This window comes from Mytilus trossulus, unplaced genomic scaffold, assembly GCF_036588685.1.
Source record: "Mytilus trossulus isolate FHL-02 unplaced genomic scaffold, PNRI_Mtr1.1.1.hap1 h1tg001158l__unscaffolded, whole genome shotgun sequence".
Classification (NCBI taxonomy): Eukaryota; Metazoa; Mollusca; class Bivalvia; order Mytilida; family Mytilidae; genus Mytilus; species Mytilus trossulus.
The window spans coordinates 535-27,482 of record NW_026963682.1 but is presented as its reverse complement, the minus strand read 5'-3'; the positions used below and the strand labels follow the sequence as shown (position 1 = coordinate 27,482).

General features: G+C 31.8%; 1 protein-coding gene across 1 annotated transcript; it reads left to right on the top strand.

Annotated features, from left to right (window-relative positions):
• Nucleotides 1-1,784: 1,784 nt before the first annotated feature.
• On the top strand, nucleotides 1,785-26,713 carry LOC134703651 (uncharacterized; the record flags this gene model as incomplete). The annotated part of the gene is made up of 11 exons (XM_063563513.1): nucleotides 1,785-1,821; nucleotides 2,461-2,682; nucleotides 3,279-3,361; nucleotides 5,390-5,444; nucleotides 6,909-6,944; nucleotides 8,277-8,320; nucleotides 12,657-12,809; nucleotides 19,630-19,811; nucleotides 23,133-23,205; nucleotides 24,969-25,146; nucleotides 26,595-26,713. Coding segments are annotated over 11 exons (1,182 nt in total), but the record flags the coding sequence as incomplete, so codon positions are not given.
• Nucleotides 26,714-26,948: the final 235 nt, after the last annotated feature.

Here is a 26,948-nt window from a genome sequence, read left to right as displayed (position 1 = left end):
TGTTGTATGGAAGAATTGTTAGCTGTACATATGCCTGCTTGGCAACTAAATATTGATCTTGACCTCATTTTCATGGTTCATTGGTCAATGTTTAGTTTTCTTGGTTAATGTTATGTTTATGTGACAGTTGTAATAAAGCTTTATATTTAGGACTATCAACATAATATCAATGATTTATTAAGTCAAGAAGGCGAGACATTTCAGCGTGTGTACTCTTGTTAGCTTATATCTCTGAAACTAAAGCATTTAAAGCAAATCTGACATGGGTTTAAATTTTTATCAGGTTTAGATCTATCTGGCTGGATATTTTCAGAGGCATCAGACAACCCATTGTTTGGTTGCTGCCAAGAATAGTTGATTTTGAGGAAATTTGAAGATTTTGGTTTTTATCTTGAATATTATAATAGATAGAGATAAACTGTAAACAGCAAAATTGTTCAGCAAAGTAAGATCTACAAATAAGTCAACATGACAAAAATTGATAATTGCCCCCTTAAGGAGTAATTGCCGTTTATAGTCAAATTTTTGCAATCTTATACAAAAAACTTCTCTGCTTAACTACTGCACTGGCCTAAAAGAATTAAACCTTGCCACAATTTTTCAATAGGCTATCATGATTGAAACTTGTATCCAATGACCCTGTCATATAACCAACATGGATGCAATGGCTAACATAGAACATAGGGGTTTACTATAGAAGCCTAAGGGAAAATTGTAAATAAAAAAAACAACTTAAAAACTAATTTAAATAATGATAATATCTATTGTAAGAGTACTACAATGAAATGACCTGTTTTAGTTTGGGTCAAATTAAACCAAACTTGACCTCAATATACATAAGGGTTTCTAATACTATTATTATTATAATTATGATTTTAACCTTATTTTACATGATTTTCAAAATAACAGTCAATACAGGTGAGCGACACAGGCTCTTGAGAGCCTATAGTTGCCAATTATCATGAAAACTATGATATTAAGAGAGAATAGATATAGGAAGATGTGGTATGAGTGCCAATGAGACAACTCTCCATCCAAATAACAATTTATAAAAGTAAAACATTACTTTTAACACAGAGCCTAGGCTCACACCAAACAGCAAGCTTTATTCGGAGCCCCAAAAATTAGTAATGTAAAACCATTCAAACGGGAAAACCAACGGTCTTATCTATATAAAAATGAAAAGAAACACGCATGAACTACATAAACAAACGACAACTACTGTACATCAGATTCCTGACTTAGGACAGGTGCAAACATTTGCAGTTGAATTAAACGTTTTAATGGTACCAAACCTTCTCCCTGTACTGAAACAATAGTATAACATCACAACATAGTAAAACACACTATAAAATATCATTGATCTTTAATACATGAATGCAAATTCATAGTTAATGAAATTTATAACTTTTAAGGGATAAATAAGGAAGGTCAAAAGTAAATAAACAGGTTTAAACAAAGTTAAAGTAAGATACCACTGTGAAATATTAAACAATTTACAGAAAAAAAATGATCAGCATGGCAAGGTCTATTTAAAAGTCAAATTTTGCCAATATAGTTATTAGAGCTGATATTTTACAATATCAATATGCAGACAACCTAATAATGGGTACTAATGGATACTAATATTTCTATCTGGAAAAGAGGGATTACCAGCGTTCTTTTTTCCATGTAAAAAAACCTCTGCTTACCTAAAGTCTAAAAAATAGTTTGATTCTTTTCTTAAGTTGATCAAATACATACTGCTTAGATTTTAGTGATTTTCATCAAAATTTCATTTACAGTCTACAACAAACACAGATGAAGAATCTGATGATAAAGGTACATATATTTAATTTGTATCATTTAGTTATGATCTTGCTTCAAAAATTAAACTTGTTATTATTTTGTTATTTCAATTTTAAAATGTCAATCCTGGAACATTTTTCTAGGATGAGTTTTTTCAAAAGAAAAATTGATAATCATGTAATCAGATGTTAGCTATGATGTTACTGAGATACCAACCCTTAAATGACAATGCATAATTATGAGGGAAATTATATTAGTAAATTCAGAGATCAATGGATCAAGTCTTTCATTTTGATTGTTGATCGATGTAACAAATTTTTGTAATTAAGGGAAACACAGCGTATTTCTCAGAATTTAGAATGCAGTTACTAAGTAGTTTGGGGCTAATCCCTTTTTCTTTTTAAATGAATAATAAAGAAAACAATTCTATGGGTATCAGACTTATCAAAAACAGAAAAGAAAGCATGGCTCAATTGATTTTTAAATTTTTATTTATGATTATTTTCAAATGACAGAAAAGTACCCATCCAAACTCTATCGATCTTTTTGCGAGGGATTGCATCTAAGGGTCTGTTTAAGTAAAACAAACTGAAACATCAGACAAATTTACAAATTTATAGTAAATGATATAACAAGTGTACAGCCATGATTCCGTGTGCTTACTCATTTTAGACAGTCATGACAGTATTGTACACCATGAAGACAGTGGAAGTTCTAATGTACACAGTTCAAATATTCTGTCACATGGCAAGTCAACAAACCCTGGATATTCTTCTGACTTCCTTTCTGCTGACAATAATGCACCATCAATGAATGACCTTGACTTACTTTCAACAGAGCAGAACATACTAAAATATACTGAAAGGGATGATTTTAAACAAGGCAGTTTATTGTGTAAGTAAATTTCATTAACAAAATATCTTCCAAATAGTTTATTTATACTTTATTTAGACCATATATGATTAGACAGATTCAGTTTATTCAATTATATATTAATTTGTGGAATTCATGGGCATAGGTTATCCATTAATGAAATATTGTATGATACTTCAAATTGAAAAATAAGTTATGTTTAATATACTTAAATGGCTAAATTTTACTATGAAACAAGTGTACCAGGGCTTCTAAAAAGTTTGTTTTGTCCAGACAGGTCTAGTCCTCTAAGCTAGCATAGGACGGACAAAAATATAATCTGTCCTGTTAATGTTGTAATTCATGTAACATTCTTAAGAAAATTTGAAGATTCATCAGTTTGATTCTTTTAAATGCCAAAGCCCAATTCCTATGACTGCAAGTCTGACAAGTTATATTCTGGACAGGTTGTGCCAAGCCTGATCTGGGCATCAAACATTGGTTTGCCATTTTCAAATAATTCAAAAGAAAATTGAAGTTAAATGCTTTTTTTTTTTTACCTTACCATTTATACTCCATGAAATCAAGGTTGTCAACTTTGGGAGATTAATACAGTTTTGCATTTCCATTACAAACAGGTGAATCTAGTTTACTTGAAAGCAAAAAGAAAATGTGTGACGGCAGTTCACCTACTGAGCAAGTGCTGTCTTCTAAACTTCAGGTGAGACACATTAATCTTGAAAGATTTTTTTCTATTTGGGCCCTGGGCCCCCTAAAAATCTCAATGGGTTATTTTTAGTATTAACTAGAACACACAAGCGACATGGCGGGCCCATGACTGAATCAAAATACCTTTGTCTTATTTTTAGCCTGGATTTTTAGTTACTTTTATTGTTATTTGATAAAGTCATACTGATTATTAAAATAAAAAATTGAAAACAACACATGTTATAATTTCATGCTTCCGAAGCACTTTTCTGGATTCACCTTCATCAGGGACACTCAAAGCCAAAAATTTGAGGATATAAAAGTACCGAAACCGTTGCTTCGAGCTTTATGAGAAAAATACCTAAAATTGATAGCTAAATTCATCCAGAGTTTACTTTGCCTGAGGGAGTTGAAACCTTAGTTTCTTAAATTAATTTCAAAATTCATAAACAGACAATTCTAGAAAAGTTTGTTACAAGGATTTCTGAAATTGGTTTCAGGGTTTATATGAGTCAGCTTAATATATAATACTGTGTGATGCTTTTCAGATTCATCACTCAACAACTTCCTGTTTACCAAAAACACTATCATATTTTTACACTATTAAGATTGTACAGTTGTGGCGGGGATTTCATCAATTAGCAGTAGCTAACTGTTTCACTTCTTTGATATGTATGCTACAGATTTTGAAATATTTATAGTTTCATTGTCGATCCTGCAACTTTTGTTGCAGAAAGCTCGACATAGGGATAGTGATCCGGCGGCGGCGGTGTTAGCTTACTTCTTTAAAGCTATATATTTTAGAGGGTGGAAGACCTGGATGCTTCATGCTTTGTATATAGATGCGTCATGTTACGAAGTTTCCGCCAGTCATCATGTCCAATGTCCTTGACCTCATTTTCATGGTTCAGTGGCTACTTGAAAAAAAAAGTTAAGATTTTTTGTAATGTTAAGTTCTCTCTTATAAGTAACAGGATAACTATATTTGGTAAGTGCGTACCTTGCAAGGTCCTCATGCCCGTCAGACAGTTTTCACTTGACCTCGACCTCATTTCATGAATCAGTAAACAAGGTTAAGTTTTGGTGGTTAAGTCCATACCTCAGATACTATAAGCAATAGGTCTTGTTTATTTGGTGTATGGACGGACTGTAAGGTGTTCATGTCCAACCGGCAGGTGTCATCTGACTGTGACCTCATTTTCATGGTTCAGTGGTCAAAGTTAAATTTTTTGAATTTTGGTCTTTTTTTCAAATACTATATGCAATAGGTTAACTATATTTGGTGTATTGAAATATTTTATGATCTATATATGTGTCACACAGGTTTTATTTGACCATGATATCATTTTCATGCTTCATTGCTCAGTGTTAAGTTTGAATGTTTTGGTCTGTTTTTCTGAAACTTTTAGCAGTAGGTCAACTATATGTGTTGTATGGAAGAATTGTTAGCTGTACATGTCTTCCTGAAATGGTTCATCTGACCTTGACCTCAATTTCATAGTTTATTGGTCAATGTTTAGTTTTCTTGGTTAATGTTAAGTTTATGTGACAGTTGTAATTGAGCTTTATATTTAGGACTATCAACATAATATCAATGATTAGTAAAGAAGACGAGACATTTCAGTGTGTGCACTCTTGTTTTCTATTATGATCTGAACACTGGATTGTGTTAAAAATTTGGTGTCACAGTAAAAATCAGTTGGACAAGTTTTTGTATTTATTCTGTTAAGTTACATTGAAAAATGATTTTTATTTGCAATACTTATGGTTTCCTTTTAGTTGGAAAGAACTGACTGTATTTTATTCCAATCTATGTAAACTGGCTCTTTGTTACAAAATATTGCACAAAAAAACCTTTATTCGTCATTATATTTCATCATCAGAAGTGTTTCTGTTGCATGAATGATCTACATTGCCACCTTGTAAAAGTCGTTGTTGTATCACATTTAGGTCACATAATTTTGATATGAAAAAAGTTATATATTATGCATCAGAATCTTACTATAAGTTGGTGCATAAAATTAAAATATTTTGCTTTCAGATGACTAAGAAATGCTTTGTTAGTCTGAAGAGATTTTGTATTTCTAAACTGAAAGGTAACATGTTTATACTTAGATATATACATTGTATATGTGTTTATATGATATATGAAATCATTCTACCTTTAAAAGAACAAGTATCATGAAAACTGTTACAGGGGTTAAAAAATCCACTAGCCTGACGCCCGAGACTACAGCATTTAGGCCTCGGGCAACCAAAATTTGTAACCCAATATGCCCGAAGGACTAGTAACAAAAAATTCTTGGCGTTTCCAAAATAGAAAGTGGAAAATCCCCTCATCACAATTCTATCTTAGCCAATCAGATTCGACTATGTCATCAGGGTTTCCCAGAATTTGAACTGATTTTTTAAAAGTTTTAAAATAGAACAAATAACTCGGGGTGGATCCTGTAACCTTTCAATATCGATTTGTCAGTACAGGGGGTATTGTACATTGCTTATGCAACCAGGGAAATATAATGTAACCTGATTGTACCCCCTTCTGAATAATTTATTGCAATTTTATGTGAATGATTGAATCCCTTTTGACAGTAGATACCTGATTTTGTCAGGGCTAGTAAAATACTGCTACCAATTAGCCCTGGGGTTGAAGTCATAAAACTTTGCTCAGGGCTTGGAGCACAAAAATCATGGTCGAAACACCAAATCCTGTATTTTGATTGGTTGATTCTCGAGTCTGAGTACAAAAATCGTGCTCGAAAGTTTTATGACCGCAAGTCCTAGGCTTATAGTGAACTATAACAAAATTTCTTAACCCCTATGTTATAGCAGCCAATCTGACAACTGTTCTCCAGAAACCAAAGGATGGGAATGTAAACAATAATAAGGCACTGCATGATTTTCAACCACGACCAAAACCCATGGATATTACATTATAATTAAACTACAATGCCTATGTTGTTACAAGTTTCAACATTATAATTATGAATATGCTGTATAAATGTTATATGAATCAACATTCTAAATCAACATAAACAATGATTTGAGCTTGCTTTCAGTAACTGTAAGCATTCTATTTATGTGTGGCAATTTGTGATTTATTTTGTGTTTATTTGTATAAAATAAGTGTTTATCATAATTTGAAGGAGCTATAGGGTAAATGTTAATGAGACAGCAACCCATCAACAAAACTGACTAAAACATGTACACAACCAACATTAAGTTTTCAAACATATCCTAATTGTCCAGTCAGTCTTTAAAATTCTTGAATAAATTTAACTAAACACTGATCTGTCGTTAACAACTTATTCTCCAAATAATATAGAGGTTGTACTAAATTAAGTCATATGGTAACTAATATCAAGGTTCCTGACTCTGGAAAGGGACATACATACAAATGTGGGATATATTAATTAATTTGAATTTTGAGATCTTTTCATCTTGATTTGTAAACTTACAAAACCTAGTTACCTACATGTTAAAAAAATGGTTCTTTTCCTCATAAAATATAAACTTACAGAAAGGATAAGTTATTATTGTTTGATGTATTTTCTTTACAGGTGGAAGATTTAAAGTAGGACAACCTGGTCACATAGGTATGAAACTATCTAAATGTATAAGAATTACTTGGCTAGTCCCAAAAAGATTTGAACATGAATTACTGAATTCTCTTGAATATTGATAATTCAGGTATTGCATAAATATGAATGATTATTGCCAATGTACTTGTCTACATTTGGTTAATTAAAAGGATTTTTCTGAACATGCTTGAAATATTTGCCACAAAACATTAAAACTAAAAAGTTTGAAAGTTTATTTTTTTATCTATGAGTTTGGCTGTCCCTCTGTTTCTCCCCTCTTTTGTAAAATACAGGATATACATGTCCCAATCTGCTGTTTTGTGTCAACATGACAAATAGCAATTATGGTAGCCTTCGTGGTAGTGTACATATATGTAATAAGACTAATATATTTATATTTATGAAAGAATAAGTAAAGGTTTTAAGTAATGAGTGGTAACAAAATCTCTGATTTGATGACTGACCAGTTGCACATAGATAATGTTTTTTGATATCTAGAACATGATTGACATGAACATAGCAAACAAGTTAGTAAACACGGTAAGATGGAGCAAGGGGAACAACACCTTTCAAAAGTAAATTAACAATAGGGAACAAAATAAGTCTCTTATTTTTGTTGTAAGTTTTTTGAAAAGAGTTCCTTTGTGAAACTGTTATATCCAAATCTAGAAAAGGACAGTTATTGCTGTTTATATCAAATTGGTTTGAAGTAAGTTCTTTTGGGGAAACATTTAACAGCCCAGCTTTTATTTTTAATCAGTTTTGAAATATTTAATAATATCAAATTTATGTTTTTCATTACAGAAAACATTTTCAAAGAACCATTTGATTAGATAAGAAACCTTCTGTTTGACACAATTATATGTGGGAGTGTAGTCTAGTGTAGAGTCCAATGTTCATAAATATCAACCAAATTGAAAGGACAATCAAAAGCAAGCAATTTGTCCAAAACATCAAGAGAGTTTTGAACACTCCAAAAATATCTTCTTCCATTATTTGTATATGCATTATTACAATAGTTAGTGTTCTTATTTAACTTTTTAAGTAGTAAAGGAACTAGTAGAAAGTACTGAATGATTAGTTGAAAAACACTGACTTAGATAAACAGAAACTTCATTGTTTTCTTTGTATAGTGTAGGTATCTGACACAGTAAGGACATTTCATTTATTGGACGTAAGTCTTGAGCTGAGTTGTTGCATTGATTTGATTGTTTTTATTTGGCCCTATTGGGTCTACAAACCTAAATGCAGAAGAACTTTCATTCTTAAGAATTGAAATTGATTGCCCATCGCATGAATGATTGACTTGTATATGCATGTAGTTGAATTATTTTTGTAATTCATTAGGCAGAAAAAGGAATAATAGTAAAGAAAACAAAAGGGCAGAATATGTAAGTAGAACTTAACTTTAGTAATCATTCTTTTTTGCAGATACATGTAGCACATATTTTTTTGTTGTGTGTTATGTCAGTTGACCTGACTTGGGATTTCACTCTATTACACTCTACAACACTTACTTATATACTAGTACTCTCATCACAATCTATATAAAACAACAGCAGAATTAAGTGACAAATGTAAACTGCATCCACAGATAATAGTTATATTAGTTATTCCATTTCCTTAGACTGTTTAAACAAAAGTAAAATCATCTACACAAGTGAGCCAACAACTTTTAACCATACAGGCTAGCAGAGTAATCGGGACGGATACAGAAGTATGCTGTGGTTGTCTTAAAACTTTGGGAAAATAAAATTATAAAAAGACATCGAGATCCTGGATATTAAATTTTCTGACGTCAGACACTCAAATCAATGAATGTGTTCGTAGATAGTAGATTTTTTTGTGTTCTGTTAAATTGTTCCTTTTAAAATTGTTATACAATGATGACTGATGTACCCATATTTTGACTATTTTATTGATTGTGTCTGTTTTTTTAACGCATCAATGTAAATATAGCAGAATTTGATGAGACTGTCATTAAAGTGAGAGGGTTAGCGCTATAGAACCAGGTTTAATCCACCATTTTCTACATTTGAAAATGCCTGTACCAAGTCAGGAATATGACAGTTCTTGTTCATTCGTTTTTGATACGTTTTGTTATTTGATTTTGCCATGTGATTATGGACTTCCGAATTGATTTTCCTCTAAGTTCATTATTTTTGTGATTTTACTTTTTACTATAAGGAAATGCTTTATTCTGGTCTACATGTTTCACCACTTATGGTAGCGGCTTCAGGACAATTTAATGATAGGTAAAAAGTGATGATGTATATAAAATGCGGTTTGTATGAGGTTACGTCACAATTATTGGTTTGACAACGACAACGTAAACTATTCCTTGCGCAATTGGAAGTAGTACCTCATTCAGAGTGGAGCCAGTTGAAATGGTACAGAATGTCCAGTGAGGTGTTATCCATTTTTGTCTTGCCTTGAAGGAGTCAAAAAGCGTAACATAGGTGTGCTGTTTCCAGTGTCAGCGTCAACAATTGTCTTAGTTTGCGACTAGGTCTAGTTTATGGTGAACTACTTGTGGTAGGTAAAGAATATTTGGTATGTAGTTGTATGAGCATCTTTCATTTCCACAGAGGTTATTTGGCCCTGCCCCCTCAGTCATGATTTATTGACTGAAAATTTTGCTTTGTTTACATGAATTAGTTTGTGATTAGGTCATTTCGAGGGGAACTATTAGTGGTATGCCAATCTTTATTAGTATGCATTTGTATAAAGATTAGTGGCATCTCATTTTCATGGATAATATTTGGCCTACCCCCAAGTCAAACTGAACTGCTATTATTAGCTGTTTTTTAGCTGTTATTTACCAGTTTTTCATATTTTTAGCAGTCCTTTAGCTGTTCTAAGCATTCAATCCAATAGCAGTTTGAAAAACTGCCACATTTTACCATTTCTTAGCATTCGGCTTAGCATTCGTCTTAGCATTCAGCTTAGCATTCGTCTTAGCATTCATCTTAGCATTCCTCTTAGCAGTCGGGACAACAGTTATGACAGCAGTTCAATAGCAGTTGACCTATTAATTCTTTGTTATAAAAATGCTTGGATCTGGCTATGTTTTCAGCTTGAAGTTAAACATTTATTTGAAGACAATTTGATCATTTTCAAATGTGCATTTTGGCTCCATGTTGTGTGGAAATACTTGCTAGTGAAAAAGTGTATTTTTGTCAATATAAGCTTAATGTTGGATGAATTGAATACTTTTACATACCTGCAGTACAGTAAGTTGAAAGTTATAGTTAATGCTTTTGTATATTCTCAAATCTGACATAACTTTGAAGGGGGAAACAGAAATCATACAGAAAGCCCAAAAAAGGGGGATTGTTGTTTATTTAAATAGAATATCTGATGTTGACAGGATTGTAATAGAATGTTAGCATATATACTTACAGCTCAAGATGTTATTTGAAAGAAATATAGATATGAATATTATTTTAATCTATTATTTTGTTAAAAAAACAATCTTATCATATTCAAGAGTTGAAAAAAGGGGGAGGTAAACCAGTAGACTGTGAATAGCTGATTGGTTAAAATTGTCCAAACAATCCATTTAATGAAATTAATTTATAATATATAATTTTACTTTAGTTTGTTTTAGAAAAAAGAAACATAATATATATTACATGTATCAAGAATTTATTTGTTTAAAATTCCAAAAGAGAAAGAGGATATAACTGTTGTCTTTTGTTCCACATTGAATAGAATAAAAACAGTACATTTGGCGTGTTTGGTAATAAAATAATGATAAATGAAATAACTTCTAATTTGAAAATCACTTAGTCAAGGTAGTAATTAGCCTCTTAGCAGTAATATCTCTTCAATAAGTTGCTTTTTTAAAAGTCTTGATAATTAAAGTGCTTTTTTAATTGATCCTATATCATTACGGCCACTAACATAATTAATAAGGGATCTAAGACCACCTAAAGTAAGTGCTTCTCACATTTTTGTTTACGTTCCCTTAAAATTAAGTCCTTTATTGGAGATAGGATAGTTACTGCTCTAATTACAAATATAAGTTTAAGTACAACTTTTTGAAATTTCACAAAGACTAACAGTAAAATATAAGAATTTTAATAATTTTTGCTTTCGTATCTTGTACACTGTATATTGATTACCGGTATTCATGTATCACCTTTTTGTATTGCAACTTTTGGCAGATCTGATAGCATTCCACAGCAGTTATTAGCAGTTTATAAAACCATATTAGGATGTATAACTTAGCAGTTGCCATGAATATTCATTATTGACAGCTGTTATTATAGCAGTTCTCATGAATATTCATTATTTAATAGCTGTTATTATAGCAGTTCTCATGAATATTCAGATCTCATTTAAATTTTTCGTTTAAAATAACTGCCAAAGAACTGTGAAGGCTAAATAAACTGCTAAGAAACAGCTACGGAATGCTATTGAAATGCCTTTATGCAAATTAATCATTGCCTTATATTTGGTAACTGTGAATGCTAATGAACTGCCAAATAACTGCTGTCAAGTGGGAACTGTGAATGCTAATAAACTGCTAAATAACTGCAGTTCACTTTGACTTGGGCCCCCCTAGTCATGGTCTATTGTTTAACTCTTATTAACTTTTACTTTCACTTTCATTTTATCATTGTCAAATATGAACTGCATTTTCTGTCCGTTTGTCTGTCAGTCCGTCCGGATTTGGATACATTGTTTGTCCCGCTATTTCTTCCTTTTGGAGTGTTGAAACACAATATATTAAGAAGTGCATGGCCAAAGGGTTTTATTTTTTATTCTAATATTTTGAAAATGACACTCAGACAGTAAGTTTGGCTTATTAATTTTTTGGAACTAGCTGCATAAAGGAATCATGGTTTGTCCAGCTATCTGCTCCTACAGTTTTGGAGATACAGCTTTAATCTTTTGTAGGACGTTGAAACACATAATGGAGGTGTACATAGCCACAGGATTTGGATTATTTTTTCAAATTGAAAAAGTCTGAAATTAACAAGTAGTTTGACATTTTTTGGTATACGCTGCATAAGGAGATCATGGTTTGTCCAGCTATCTCCGCCTAAAGAGTTACATTATCTTACATAGTGTTAAATTTATAATTTCTTAGGTTAGGTGGCGGCATCATTTGTGTTTAACAGACAGGGTTATAGTTTCAAGTTGTTCTTTATTGTAATCTGGGCATTGCATTGACATCAGTTTGTAGTTATGAAATCTTTCAACAGTATTTTTGTTGACTAGTATTAACCATTTTAAAACCCCTCCATTTAAAAGTTTAAGTCAAAATAAGGCAGTTTGATTTCTGGGTTTTTCATGGTACAATTTGCACTGAGTGAAGAGTCATTAAAAAGTGAATATGTTGAACATAAGAAATTTTATTTTAATTCTTGACTGTGAACAATTTTTATATAGATATAGTAAGATGTGGTATGAGTGCCAATGAGACAACTCTCCATCCAAATAACAATTTTATAAAAGTAAAACATTATAGGTCAAGGTACGGCCTTCAACACGGAGCCTTGGCTCACACTAAACAACAGCTATAAAGGGCCCCAACGGTCTAATCTATATAAAAAACAAGAAACACGTATAAATTACACAAACAAACAACAACTACTGTACATCAGATTCCTTACTTAGGACAGGTGGAAACATTCGCAGCAGGATATGTTTGAATATCAGGTTACCAAAAATAGAATTGAATATTTATTTCAAAATTTTTTATTTTATACATTTTAGGAGATTTCAGGTTTGGAGACTGTGCTGGAATCATCTTCTGCATTAAATATGAATCTAATATTTAGTGATGTGATGGAGGATCAATTAGAAGTTGACACGGTTGATGACACAATTAAACAGCAATATAAAGAGGCATTAAAAGACAGAGTAAAAGTATGTTTGAAATATCATGTAGTTACCTGGAAACTGAAATAAGTAGTAGTAATTCATCTATTTAAATCTTTTCATTTAAAGGTAAAGTATTCACAAATCTTAAGAGCTTAAAGTCCATAGACGTCTAATGAATTTGTGCTCTTTACCATATATTTTTAATGTCACAATAATAATCACTTTACAACGATGCAGAATACAGAATGATCAAATACATCTTTTACACCATTGGTCAACTGATGTAACTCATTCATTAAAAAAAACTTAGATTAGATATTTATATCATTAACCGGAAGGTTAATAAAAAAATTATGATAAAAGATATGATTTTTCATTTCCTATTGTTAATTATCCATTTTTAGATGGTGACATTCCCTTGTAACTATATATCTTACGGTTTTTATATATCTCAACTTGTTCGATTCGCTCGTGTATGCAACAACATATTAGATTTTAGCGAGAAAAATTTATGTATTACTAAAAAATTATTACACCAGGATTTTCGTTATCACAAACTAGTCAAAACATTAACTAAATTTTATCATCGGTACACAGACATAATTTGTAAATGTAGCTCAACATGTAGACCTCTTATATGTATAGGTATTTCACATCCAATCTTTTATGGTAATATTCTTTAAAAAGCACAAAAATGTCAGTATTCAGCTCAAAAGCTATAAGCAGATTTATTCAGAAGGCATATTGTTACGATACTGTTGTCAGGTCAATAAAGATTGCATATTTTGGCTTTAATATTGATTCACTTATAGGGTCTTTGCATCAGAATTAAACATATTTATTCTAAAACCAGTTGTTGGCATGACACGGGTTATGTTCTTTTCATATATTTTATGATGGTATAATTAATACTAAACCCTAACGGGAGGGATTGTACTTGATATTCATATGATGAAGCCATATATAATCTTTCAATCAGTTTAATTGAGGTCTGGAGCTGGCATGTCAGTAACTTCTAGTAGTCTTTTGTTAATTTATGTATTATTGTCATTTTTTTTAGTTTCTTTTGTTACTTATTCTGACATCAGACTCAGTCTTCTCTTAAACTGATTTTCTACATATGCTAGAGGTAAAGGGGGAGGGTTGAGATTTAAAAAAATATGTTTAACCCCGCCACATCTTTAGGCCTGTCCCAAGTCAGAAGCCTCTGGCCTTTGTCAGTTTTGTATGATTTTTGTCGAGCCTGCGACTTTTATCGCAAAAAGCTCGACATAGGGATAGTGATCCTGCGGCGGTGGTGGCATTAGCTAGCTTCTTAAAAGCTTTATACTTGTGTTTTGGTCTGTTTTTCTTAAACTATAAGCAATAGGTCAACTATATTTGTTGTATGGAAGAATTGTAAGCTGTACATGTCTGCCTGGCATTGTTCATCTGACCTTGCCCTCATTTTCATGGTTCATTGGTCAATGTTTAGTTTTCATGGTTAAGTCTGAATCTTAGAAAGTATAAGCAATCGGTCAGCTATATTTAGTGTATTGAATGATTGTAAGATATACATGTATTACTTGTTTGGTTTATATGACCTTAACCTCATTTTCCTGGATCATGTTAAGTTTATGTGATAGTTGTAGTAAAGCTTTATATTTAGGACTATCAGCATAATATCAATGATTAGTAAAGAAGGCGAGACATTTCAGCGTGTGCACTCTTGTTAATTTTAGTTTCTTGTGTATAATTCAGAGTTTAGTACGATGTCCATTATCACTGACCTAGTAACATATTTGTTTACGGGCCAGCTGAAGGATTCCTCCATGTATGGGAGTTACTCGCTGCATTGAAGACCCATTGGTGGCCTTTGGCTGTTGGCTTCTCTATGGTCCGGTTGTCTCTTTGACACATTCCTCATTTCCTTTCTCAATGTTATTAAAGGACTAGATCAATGAAATTATAAGGGGCTTTGGTGGCCGAGTGGTCTAAGTAGTTACTACTGTAATCACTAGCCAGTCAACACTGAGGTTGTGAGTTCGAACCCTGCTCTCGCGGGTGCACTTGACTCCAATCTTAATTGACTAGGATTGTCAGTTTTCCTACAAAGGTTGGTGGTTTTCTCTAGGCAACTCTGGCTTTCTCCACCAATAAAAACTGGCCCCCACTAATTTGCTGAAATGTGGTGCAAAAAAGTGGCGTTAAAACACCAAAAATCAATCAATTAATGAAATTAAAAATATTTATATCAAATTACATCAGGTGTTGAAATATGTCTTATCTGACAAACATTGACATAATTAATTAATTGCCAGACCTACACTTTTGAGGTAATTTGACTAATTCAGAGTAATTATAAGCCAATAAGTTTCAAAGCAACTTGGATTGACATTATTTTGTTGCTTTACATTTTTGGGATAATTTGAAATGTAGCATAGTGGGAAAATATTGAAAATGTAAGTCTTGTTTCAAAAAAAGACGATGGCGGACGATGTTTCTGGTCAATATTTGTTTTGTCAATTCTGTAATAGTTATGTATTATTCTTCAGGTTTTTGTGTCTCTTTTAACGCAAGTTTGAAAATGAAATACAAAGGTTTTTTTCATAGTTTAATCGCTAATGGAAAAATCAGCAGTCCTAAAATTCGTGAGGATATAGGTAACTGTATAGACTGGTCCGAGACCACAATTGTCGTCCCTTGATTTTTGTTGTTCTTGAATATAGTCCCTATTGTTGACAGTGGATTACTTACCATTAATTTTTTTACCCCTTCCAAATTTATTTCTCCATGGCCTCAAATTGCAAGTAAGGGGGTGAAATTACACTGTAAATTTTTTTTAAGGAAAGTAGTGATTTGGTCCAGTTGAAAAAGGTTTTAAAATTAGCACTTCGGAAGCTGACAAAAGATTTCAAGACGCCCTAAACATAAAATCGTCCATATTTTGAGTTAGAGCCAATGAAGTTTTCTATAATTTTGATATAATTTGTCCTAAAAGTAGTACAACACACTGTAAAAATTTCTTCTAGAAAGCGCAGGTGGGATTTTTTTTATTTTCATTTATGTTCTAAAAGAAATGCACTACGAAATAATTGTGGTCTCGACTGATATTTGAAACAAACTTTTTAAAAGGATATCAGTAACTGTTGAGTTTCAATGTTGTCTTAAACGCATCATTTGTTTTATTATTTATTATCGGCTTGAAACTAGCTTTCAGTAAGTATTAGTTCTCTCAGATCTGTACTTATTGTCTTTTTGTTGATGGGATGTACAAGTACTCTCCCACATCCACTATGTTTTTGTTAGATTAGTTTTGATTTGTATCCACCTGATGAGTAGAGCATTATCACCTGATTTTTAACCGGATTTTTGTGACAAAAATGTCAGTTATTGATTTGGGGCGGCAATCAAATGTTGTCCGTGCATTTACTCATGAACCATTCATCTAAAGCTTTTAAAATTTTAATATGTTGTTACTGACAACAAAATGAAGGTCAGGTTCAAGAATGACGATTTTGACTTTTACCGTTCAGGAGAAATGGTTCTTGAAAGATTGAAAAATGGTGTTTCAAGTCGTGTCCGTGCATCTACTAATGAACTATTTAACCAAAGCTTCCTAAATTTTAATATGTTGTTACTGATGACAAAATGGAGATCAAGTTCAAGAATGGCGATTTTGACTTTTACCATTCAGGAGTTCTTGAAAGATTGAAAAATGGCATTTCCAGTCGTGTCCATGCATTTACTCATGAACTGTTCAACCAAAGCTTTTCAAATTTTGATATGTTGTTACTGATGACAAAATGGAGGTCAAGTTCAATACTGTCGATTTTGACTTTTACCGTTCAGGAGTTATGGTTCTTGAAAGATTGAAAAATGGCGTTTCTATTCATGTTGTTGCATTTACTCATGAACCATTCAACCTAAGCTCTTTCAAATTTAAATATGTTGATACTGATGACAAAATGAAGGTCAAATTTGATATTGACGATTTTCACTTTCACCGTTCATCAGTTATGGTTCTTGTGATATTGCCAGGACAAATTTTTTTTTTAATAAATCGGGTTTGCTGTCGTTGTGACAGCCTCTTGTTTAGTCTTCTCTTATGTTGTACTGTTACACAACTGTCACAGGTTAGGGGAGGCATGGGCGCCCGCTAACATGTTTAACCCAGCAACATTCTGTATTGCCTGTCCTATGTCAGGAGCCTATAATTCAGTGGATGTCTTTCTTTGCTGTGTTACATATTTGTTTTTCGATATTTTATTTGTATCTAAGGCGGCACACCAATTTAAGTTATTGTTTTACAGATTTTTCTCAAAAAAAATTGGGGCAAGCGAGCGATTTGAAAATTTTAATAATAATAAAATAAATTTACAATTTTTTTTTTTAAATTTACAATTTATTTTTAGGCGAAGTTTAAAAATTAAATGCGACGATTATAATTTTTTTTGTAAACATAAAATCATAGGTTCTGACAATATTATTCAAAACAAGATGGTATAAAATTTGATTTATTACTTGTGTTTTGACATTTCTTTACTTTATCAACTGCCAAGTGCTTTTATCCCCTGTTCACTAAGACATGCCTATTTTTAATTGAAGCAAATTGATGACTTTTTGTATTAGGCAACCATTCAACTTCAATGTGGTGGGATATGGTTTTTTGTCTGAGACTGTTTTTTTTTTCATGCAAAGTGCGGTCAATTTATCAAATTTTTCAATGCTTTTTTCAATCAAATTATATTTTTTAATATTTTACAATATAAGGTAAGGGGTAATCTGGATTCAGAATTTGTTTCCCGTCAAATTTGGGATCAGGATATTTTTCTAGAAAATTAAGATACCACCTTCCCCTTTTGAAGTCACATTGTTGTTCTCTGATTACAATAAAGTTCCTGAGGCATCATATCTTGAACTGAATAATTATTTCAACTGCTTTAATTGATCTCCATTAAATTGCCATGTGATTGATATCTTGAGTCCTTCCCAGGCAAGGATATGACCTATACCTAGCAACAAGGTTATGTCTTTTTTTTTCTTTCTTTTTTTTGGGGGGAGGGGAGATATTAGTAAAAGTGTGTACATTCTAGTTTTATTGTGTGTTATACTGTTTAACATGAGGCTTTTGTCCACACTAAACAACATGCTATAGAGGACCTCAAATGATAAACAATTCAAACAGAAAAACCAACAACCTAATATATATACCAACATAGAAATACCTATGAACCACGCCAAAAAACAACAAATACTGAACAACAGGGTCCTGACTCAGGACATGCGCATAAACATGCAGTGGGTATATATGGATAGTTTTGTTCCACCCACAAATGATATTGAAGGCAACAATTCTCCTTCTGCATTCTTTAATTTAGAATAATGAATATCTGACATCATTATTTGTTGACTTTGATAATAAATCTGTGTTAATGCATGAAAAAGTCCAAAGGCTGCATTGACCTTGACTAAAATGCTCTTACGATTGCTTTTTATCTTTTCAATGTTTCTAAAAAAAGATGTGGGAAAAAGACATGAATTCTTTCCCGATGCAAGAAGCGGATATATTGAAAAAAATATTTTTTTACGTTGTGAAAAAAAATGGTCTGTAGAACAAGGAATTAGATTGGTGTGGCCTAAAAAAGGACATTAGTTGACTTGTTTGAATTGTGTTACATTTGTCTTTTAAGGGCTTTTACTTAGATGACTGTACGGTTTGGTTTTTTCACTGTTGAAGGCCGTACGGTGACCTATCAATGTTAATATCTGTGTCATTTGTACTGCCACTGAATAATGATTTTAAATTGGATAGAGATGAAAATTTGTCCTTGAAATAGGCCACCTTTATACCCCTCAAATAGATATTAACTTGCAAAGAGAACAACACTCTCTCTACATGACATATTCGATTTTAATACTGAGTGAGCTACCAAATTTAAATGTCCTTCCTCTAGCTCATTATGTATGCTACTAACTATATAGAAATACAGAATAGGAAGCCTGATCAATAATTTCACATACTATTGATAAAGACTTCAAAGAACAATTCAGATTCTTTTTTATTACAATTTTGATAACTGTTGACAATTCATTTCAAACATGAATGAATTGTTTAGAAATAAAATTAGTTACAGATATCAATATTTTTAGTTACGTATGTCATTGACAAATTTATTTTCTTCAGTTACCAATATCATCTCGATATTTGGTACGAATGTTCCTCAACTATAGCTATAAGCTGTTGAATTATGAAAAAAAAGCTTAGTATATCAGTTTCAAATTTAGATAACGTTATTAAAGACACAAAATACCTAAGAATAATACAGAATTATAACAGAATTGACAAAAGAAAGATTGACCAGAAACATTGCCCGCCATCTTTTGATATACGTAACTGCAGTTATGGATATCACATTTACAGCAGTGATTATTGGCAATCATACCAAATCTCTTTTTTTTTTTCATACCCCACTTAAGGGCATTATGTTTTTCTGTCTTTGCATCTGTGCGTCCCTTCTCAATTTGTTTGTTTGTCCTTACATCTGTTTGTTCACCGTTCATTCATCCATCTGTGTCGCTTTAAGTTAAAGTTTTGTTTAAGTTTTTGGTATGATCTTATTTTCACAGTCCACTGACCATAGAAAATGATAGTGCTCACTTCAGGTTAAAGTTTTCGGTCAATGTAGTTTTTGAAGTTCAAGTTTAATCATCTTGAAACTAAGTACATATGTTCCCTATGATATGATCTTTCTAATTTCAATGTCAAATTAGAGTATTGACCCTTATTTCTTGGTCCACTGAATAAAGAAATTGATAGTGGGAGTCGAGCATCTGTTTTATGAAAAGTTTGAAGACATTTTTATTTGTTTTTACTTTTGAACAGCTACAACAACTACCAGATTTATCACAGAATGTTTTATGTACTGAGACAATTGTACAAGATGATATTCCAGTACTACCACCACCACCTCCACCACCAAAATTGAGAGTTCCGTCACTCCCACCAAACTGGGAAAGTGCCAACGACTTGGAAGGCAATGTGTACTATTATCATGCTAAAACGAGGTAATTGTTAAAAAGGTTCATCATGTAAGATGTGACTAAAAGCATTATTTTTCTCATCATACTTGGTCTGTTGTCCGTCATCGTCCAGTAACTTTTACAAAAATGTTCTCCTCTGTAACTGTTTTGCCAAATCTAACCAAATTGGTCAAAATAATCTTTAGGGTATCTAGATTAAAAACTGTATCTGATAACCATGCCAATCATCCAAGATGGCAGCTGCCATGGTTGAAAATAGAACATGGGGGTGAAATGCAGTTTTTGGCTTTTATCTCTGACACCAAAGCATTAAGAGCAAATCTTATGGGGTAAAATTGTTCCTAAATAGGTCAAGATCTATCTGCCCTGAAATTTTCACACGCATCATACAAACTGGGTTTGCTGCCCCTGAATTGGTACTTTTCAGGATATTTTGCAATTTTAGGTTATTATCTTGAATATTATAATAGATAAAGATAAACTGTAAACAGCAAAATTTTTCAGCAAAGTAAAATCTACAAATACTGAAATAGGTCAAAATGACCAAAATCAACCCAATAAGGAGTTTTAGTCCTTCATAGTAAATTTTTAACTATTTTAAACGACCGCTAAAATTTTAATTTTTCATCGTATATTGCTATCACGTTGGCGTCGTCGTCGTCCTGCATCGTCTTGCGTCGTCGTCGTCCGAATACTTTTAGTTTTCGCACTCTAACTTTAGTAAAAGTGAATAGAAATCAATGAAATTTTAACACAAGGTTTATGACCACAAAAGGAAGGTTGGATTGATTTGGGGAGTTTTGGTCCCAATATTTTAGGAATTAGGGGCCAAAAAGGGCCCAAATAAGCATTTTCTTGGTTTTCGCACTATAACTTTAGTTTAAGTTAATAGAAATCTATGAAATTTTGACACAAGGTTTATGACCACAAAAGGAAGGTTCCTACAGTTTAGGAATTAGGGGCCAAAAAAGGGCCCAAATAAGCATTATTCTTGGTTTTCGCACAATAACTTTAGTATAAGTAAATAGAAATCTATGAAATTTAAACACAAGGTTTATGACCATAAAGGAAAGGTTGGGTATGATTTTGGGAGTTTTGGTCCCAACAGTTTAGGAATAAGGGGCCCAAAGGGTCCAAAATTGAACTTTGTTTGATTTCATCAAAAATTGAATAATTGGGGTTCTTTGATATGCCGAATCTAACTGTGTATGTAGATTCATAATTTTTGGTCCCGTTTTCAAATTGGTCTACATTAAGGTCCAAAGGGTGCAAAATTAAACTTAGTTTGATTTTAACAAAATTGAATCCTTGGGTTCTTTGATATGCTGAATCTAAAAATGTACTCAGAATTTTGATTATTGGCCAGTTTTCAAGTTGGTCCAAATCGAGGTCCAAAATTAAACTTTGTTTGATTTCATCAAAAATTGAATAATTGGGGTTCTTTGATATGCCAAATCTAACTGTGTATGTAGATTTTTAATTTTTGGTCCCGTTATCAAAGTGTCTACATTAAAGTCCAAAGGGTCCAAAATTAAACTAAGTTTGATTTTAACAAAAATTAAATTCTTGGGTTTTTTTGATATGCTGAATCTAAACATGTACTTAGATTTTTGATTATGGGCCCAGTTTTTAAGTTGGTTCAAATCAGGATCCAAAATTATTATATTAAGTTTTGTGCAATAGCAAGAAATTTTCAATTGCACAGTATTCACCAATAGCAAGAAATCTTCAATTGCATAGTATTGTGCAATAGCAAGAAATTTTCAATTGCACAGTATTGCGCAATAGCAAGAAATCTTCAATTGCACAGTATTGTGCAATAGCAAATATTTTCAAATACTCAGTATTGCGCAATAGCAAGAAATATCTAATTGCAATTTCAATTGGAGTTATCTTTCTTTGTCCAGAATAGTAGTTGAATCAACTTAAATCTTTGTTTTATACAATACAGATATATAATTAATATTTTAATTGGAGTTATCTTTCTTTGTCCAGAATAGTAGTTGAATCAACTTAAATCATTGTTTTATACAATATACAATGTATATTCACTTTTTCTACCAACTGATAAATTAAAACAATCTTTACCATTCAGTGATAACAAGCACTTTATTTTACATTTTAATATTTTATGATGTATTTAAATGAATAGTTATTGTTGCAAACTCCATTAGAAATTTGAATTGAGATCAGTTTTGGAAAAAGGGAAAGGGGGATGTGAAAACAAATGGGGGTGGGGGGTTAAATTTTTCTCATTTCAGATTTCATAAATAAAAAGAAAATTTCTTCAAACATTTTTTTGAGAGGATTAATATTTGCTCAAAGGCAAAAAAAATATTTAAGTTCATTAGACCACATTCATTCTGTGTCAGAAACCTATGCTGTGTCAACTATTTAATTACAATCTAAATTTAGAGCTGAATCCAGCTTGAATGTTGTGTCTATACTTCCCCCAACCGTTCAGGGTTCAACCTCTGCGGTCGTATAAAGCTGCGCCCTGCAGAGCATCTGGTTTGTAATCTTTTACAAAAGTCTTCTCCTCTGAAACTGATGAGACAAATTAAACCAAACTTGGCCATAATCATCATAAGTGTACCTAGTTAAAAAAAAAAATGTGTCAGTTGACTCCACTAACCAACCAACATGGCTGACATGGTTAATAGAATATAAGGGGAAGAATGCAAGTTTTGTCTATTATTTTTGAACTGTTAAAAATAGAGAAAATCTGAATGAAGCAAAGAATAATGAGCTCTACCTATTGTCCATATATGTCGAAACTGTTACAAAAAATTCTTATAGGACTTATTGGCCATAATTGACAAATTTTACCATTTTTGTTTGTTTTCATTTATGCCTATTATCATTAAAACTATGTTATTTAGAGAGAAACATTTTTTGTTCTGTAATGCCTGATATGATTTAAATTATAATAGATATATAAAAACCTAAAATCACAAAATGATCAGCAATGCAAGAACTATTAATAAGCCAAAGAAACTAAACAGTCATACTGATAGATCAGTAATACAAGATCAAATAAATATAGAGATTTTTGTCATGAAGTCTATTCTTGTCTTCAGTGTTGGAGAGTGTCCTTTGTTTGATATGCCCATATATCATAGCTTCTTTAGAGCCTTTAGTTAATATGATATAATAAAAACCTCTCAATAATTTCTGAATTTACAGTATATGAAACTTATTTGAAGAAACAGATTAAGGAGTATATAGTTCAAGACTATATTTTTATTGATAAAAACAAAACAAATATGTATCCTGTTCAAAATTAGTTGGTGTGCAAAGGTGTTGAAAATACATTAAAAGCAATACAAATGTAATCTATTTCAGACAAACTCAGTGGTCGCTACCAATTTGGGATGATTATAACAGTCAAAATGATGTATATATTAGGACTTCTCTGGTAAGTTCAAACAGACTAACTTAGTCTTAGTCTTAATGATTATCTTAATATGCAAATAAAAAGGTAAAGGAGATAGATATGTCGATTTATTGGTTATTTTGGTTATTTGGAATCACAAACTCGACTTTAACAGTCACAATTCAAACAGAACGTTGACTTTAACAGTGCTTATTTGTTTCCAAGGGAGGGTTCGTCCAAACCCCTGAACCCCCCTGGCTACGGGTATGTCATTTGTTGGATACCAATATTTGTGGATTTGGTTGGTAACCACAAAGGAGTATTTTTGCCTCAAATTTCAGATTCATCTGACGAAAGATTTTGACCACTTTATAAACACTTAAGTGTCTATTTCATTTGATTCAATTAATTTATGTGAAAGATTTTAACTACTTTAGTCATTAAAAACGTTCCGATTCAAGCTTAAATATGAAAAATCTACCAAATATGCTGAAAAATGTCACTCTTCAGATGGTTTTTGTCAAAAATGAAAGTGGCCGCATCCGTGTTCATCCTCAACCTTTATATATGTTATGTATTTAAATACAACTTACATTCCAATATTTAGATGAACACGAATGCGGCCACTTTCGTTTTACAAGGAAACCGTCTAAAATTTAACTGGAATGCTAGAATTATGAAGATTTCAGTAATTTAGCATGACTTATTGGTGCTAGTACCCGATATATGTGCATTGTATTGTCAAAAAACAGCCCATATTTATGAAGCAGAAGCATTCTACTGTCCATTAAATAGCTAAATGTTTGCATTTTAACAGTTTTGTAAAACTGCTATATTTTGGGGCCAAAAAGGGATCTTACTGGACCTACTCCTTTATTTGTTCAATCTATGACAAAGAAATAAATAAGTCCATAATATCTCTTAGTGTATGCTATTATTGGTATGGGCACTTTATTAAAGACATTACCACTTCCTTATGTCAATGTGAAAATTTAAAAGAATGTGGTACATATGATTGCTGATCAGATGAATATGGAATAGGTTTTAGCATCTTTAGATCACTGTACAGCTCTTCATTATGATCAAAACCCATATTGTGTTGTAAGATATAAAGGCTCTGTCATAACAAGCTCAAAAATTTCAATAAAAATAAATAATTGGGACAAACATATACAAATTAGTTATGAGCCATGGACTTTCCAAAAAAATAGTTACCCACATTTTCACAAGACTAATCATGAAGCAAAATACCATTTGGGGAAAGACCTTGTCTTATTTTTAAATAACAATGCAAAGTTTCAAAATGAAACCATAATACCAGGTATTGCAGTTATGCATTAAACACAAGTAGTTAGAAGGTTAATACATAAAACACATTACAAAATAGAAATTCTGATATCTGACTGCTTTTATGTCTTGTGAACATCTGAAGGGTGTTATTCGAAAGCTGTAAGATGATAATAAATTTGGTTTTCAAAGCTCAAGCAGCTAAAAAAGTTACTTGAAAATACCTTCATCTTAAGGTTGCACAGAAGATTGACCTTAAGGTTAAGATATATGTTTTATAAAACCCTTTTTTTCTCAGAATCAAGTATAAGAAACAAGATACGAGACTTATATCCACCAGAGACCAAAGTTATTGACATTAACAACACTATGTTAAACAATGAGCAAAACCTATATAAGTATATATAAAGTATGAAAGCTATCAAAAATCAAGGTATGGCAAAATTTGAAACAATTCAAAAGATAAAAAGAATGTCAAATGAAGCAGATAGCAATTTTGTTTTTATTATATGTTTAAGGATGAAGATAAGACAGCAACAAGAAATGACAATACAAAAAGTGTGACAGGAGATTTTCTAAGTATGGGAACAAAATCTGAAGTAATACCGCCTAATGTATCAGATGATTCAGAATCTACTATGTATACAGCAACCCCACTGCCAAGTATGAATGAAGATGACCTATTGGCAAAAGTCTGTAAGTTGTGTTTTTAGGTACACTTAGTAGAGTTACTGAATATTGTAGGTTACAAAAAATTTATAGGTGACATGTGAATTTGTGTGTAGGAAAACTCTGACATGTTCTTTTTTTATGCTATTGAATATTTTAGAACATGATTTATACTCATCTAAAAAGTAAGAAGATACCAATGGGATAATCGACCACTAGAGTACAAGTTGAGGAACAAAAACAACAACAAAAAACCCATCAGATTCAGTCACAAAACTTTACACAGAAACTAAGAATTGGTCACTTTAACAATTATCTCAATAAGATAAAACTATGTCATTCAACTCTAAGTGTTCAACTTTATCCTTCAACACATGTAGAAAAATAAGCAGGTGTCTTCTACTCTGTCTGCAATTTTTTGGGAAATTGAAATCGAAATTTAGAACCATGGTTGAATTGAAACTACACATGTATGATAAAAATAGAACACGTTATTTATGCTATATTACATTCTAATGGCAAAAAGATAGCAAAATTTGTGCTTTTGGTTAATTTTCTAAAGTAGCAAATGCAATTTTGAAGTAAAGATTTTCACTCTCTAGTCTCAATTAAAGATAACGACTGAATAGAGTATATAGGGACAAAAAAAATAAATGTGACACTTGTAACTGCTATTTGATATTTGGTGGAATGAAAAGTGAATGAGTTAAGACTTTCCGGCCAGATACATTTTGATAGCATTTTAAATGGAATATCTGTTATATAGATGATATCGGAGGTGTTCCTTGTGTCGTAACTGCAGTCCTGTTCCCTTTTTACGAATGTGACCTACCAAATTAGACTTTTTACCTTTATTTGTGACATTTTACCGATTGTGTCTGTTTGTTTTGTTCATGCATCATTATCAATATTATTAAATTTGACGCGAAAGTCGTACAAGTGAGAGGTTTAGTACTGAAAAACCAGGTTCAATCAACCATTTTCTACATTTGAAAATGCCTGTACCAAGTCAGGAATATGACAGTTGTTGTCCATTAATTTGATGTGCTTTATCCTTTGATTTTGCCATTTGATTAGGAACTTGTTGCTCAGTTTTTAGTTTTCTATGTTGTTTCTTGTGTACTATTATTTGTCTGTTTATCTTTTTCATTTATAGCCATGGTGTTAATTGTCAGTTTATTTTCCATTTATGAGTTTGACTTTTCCTCTGGTATCTTTCGCCCCTCTTTAATGTATTTTGTATGCATGAAATTTGTTGATATGCCACAATGTGTGTCTATATTGTTGTATTGACTTGATTGGCTCATTAATGAATAAAAGGATATGTTAGATATATATTTATGTTAATGAGATAGCAAACTGGTAACAAAAGTAATCAAATGACATTCATTCAATATGAATCTAAGACAATGAACTCTTACAGTTATTATGTTATCAACATGCAGTGTTATATGAGGTATTATTTCTGTTTAAAGGTATTTCAGAATTATGGAAGTGGGACAAAGTTGACAAGAATGTCACAGTTGGAAAAATTGAGAACATCAATGTAACATTGGAAAGCTTATTTTTTATGAGAGGCTTTTTGCCAGATGAGGTATGATGTAGAAGACCATGTTTTATTTATTAAGCTAAATATGTCACTAGGACACATGCTATGGAGCTGATTAAGGGATTTACATACAATTTCAATGTCATGCAATTTTAAAAAAATGAAAAAAGAGATCAGGTTTTTAAAAGACAGCAAACATATCACAAAAGTAACTAAAATGATATCTAGAAGGCAACTTAGAGTCTTATCAGCTTTTCATATTTTTGACTGGACACTGAGA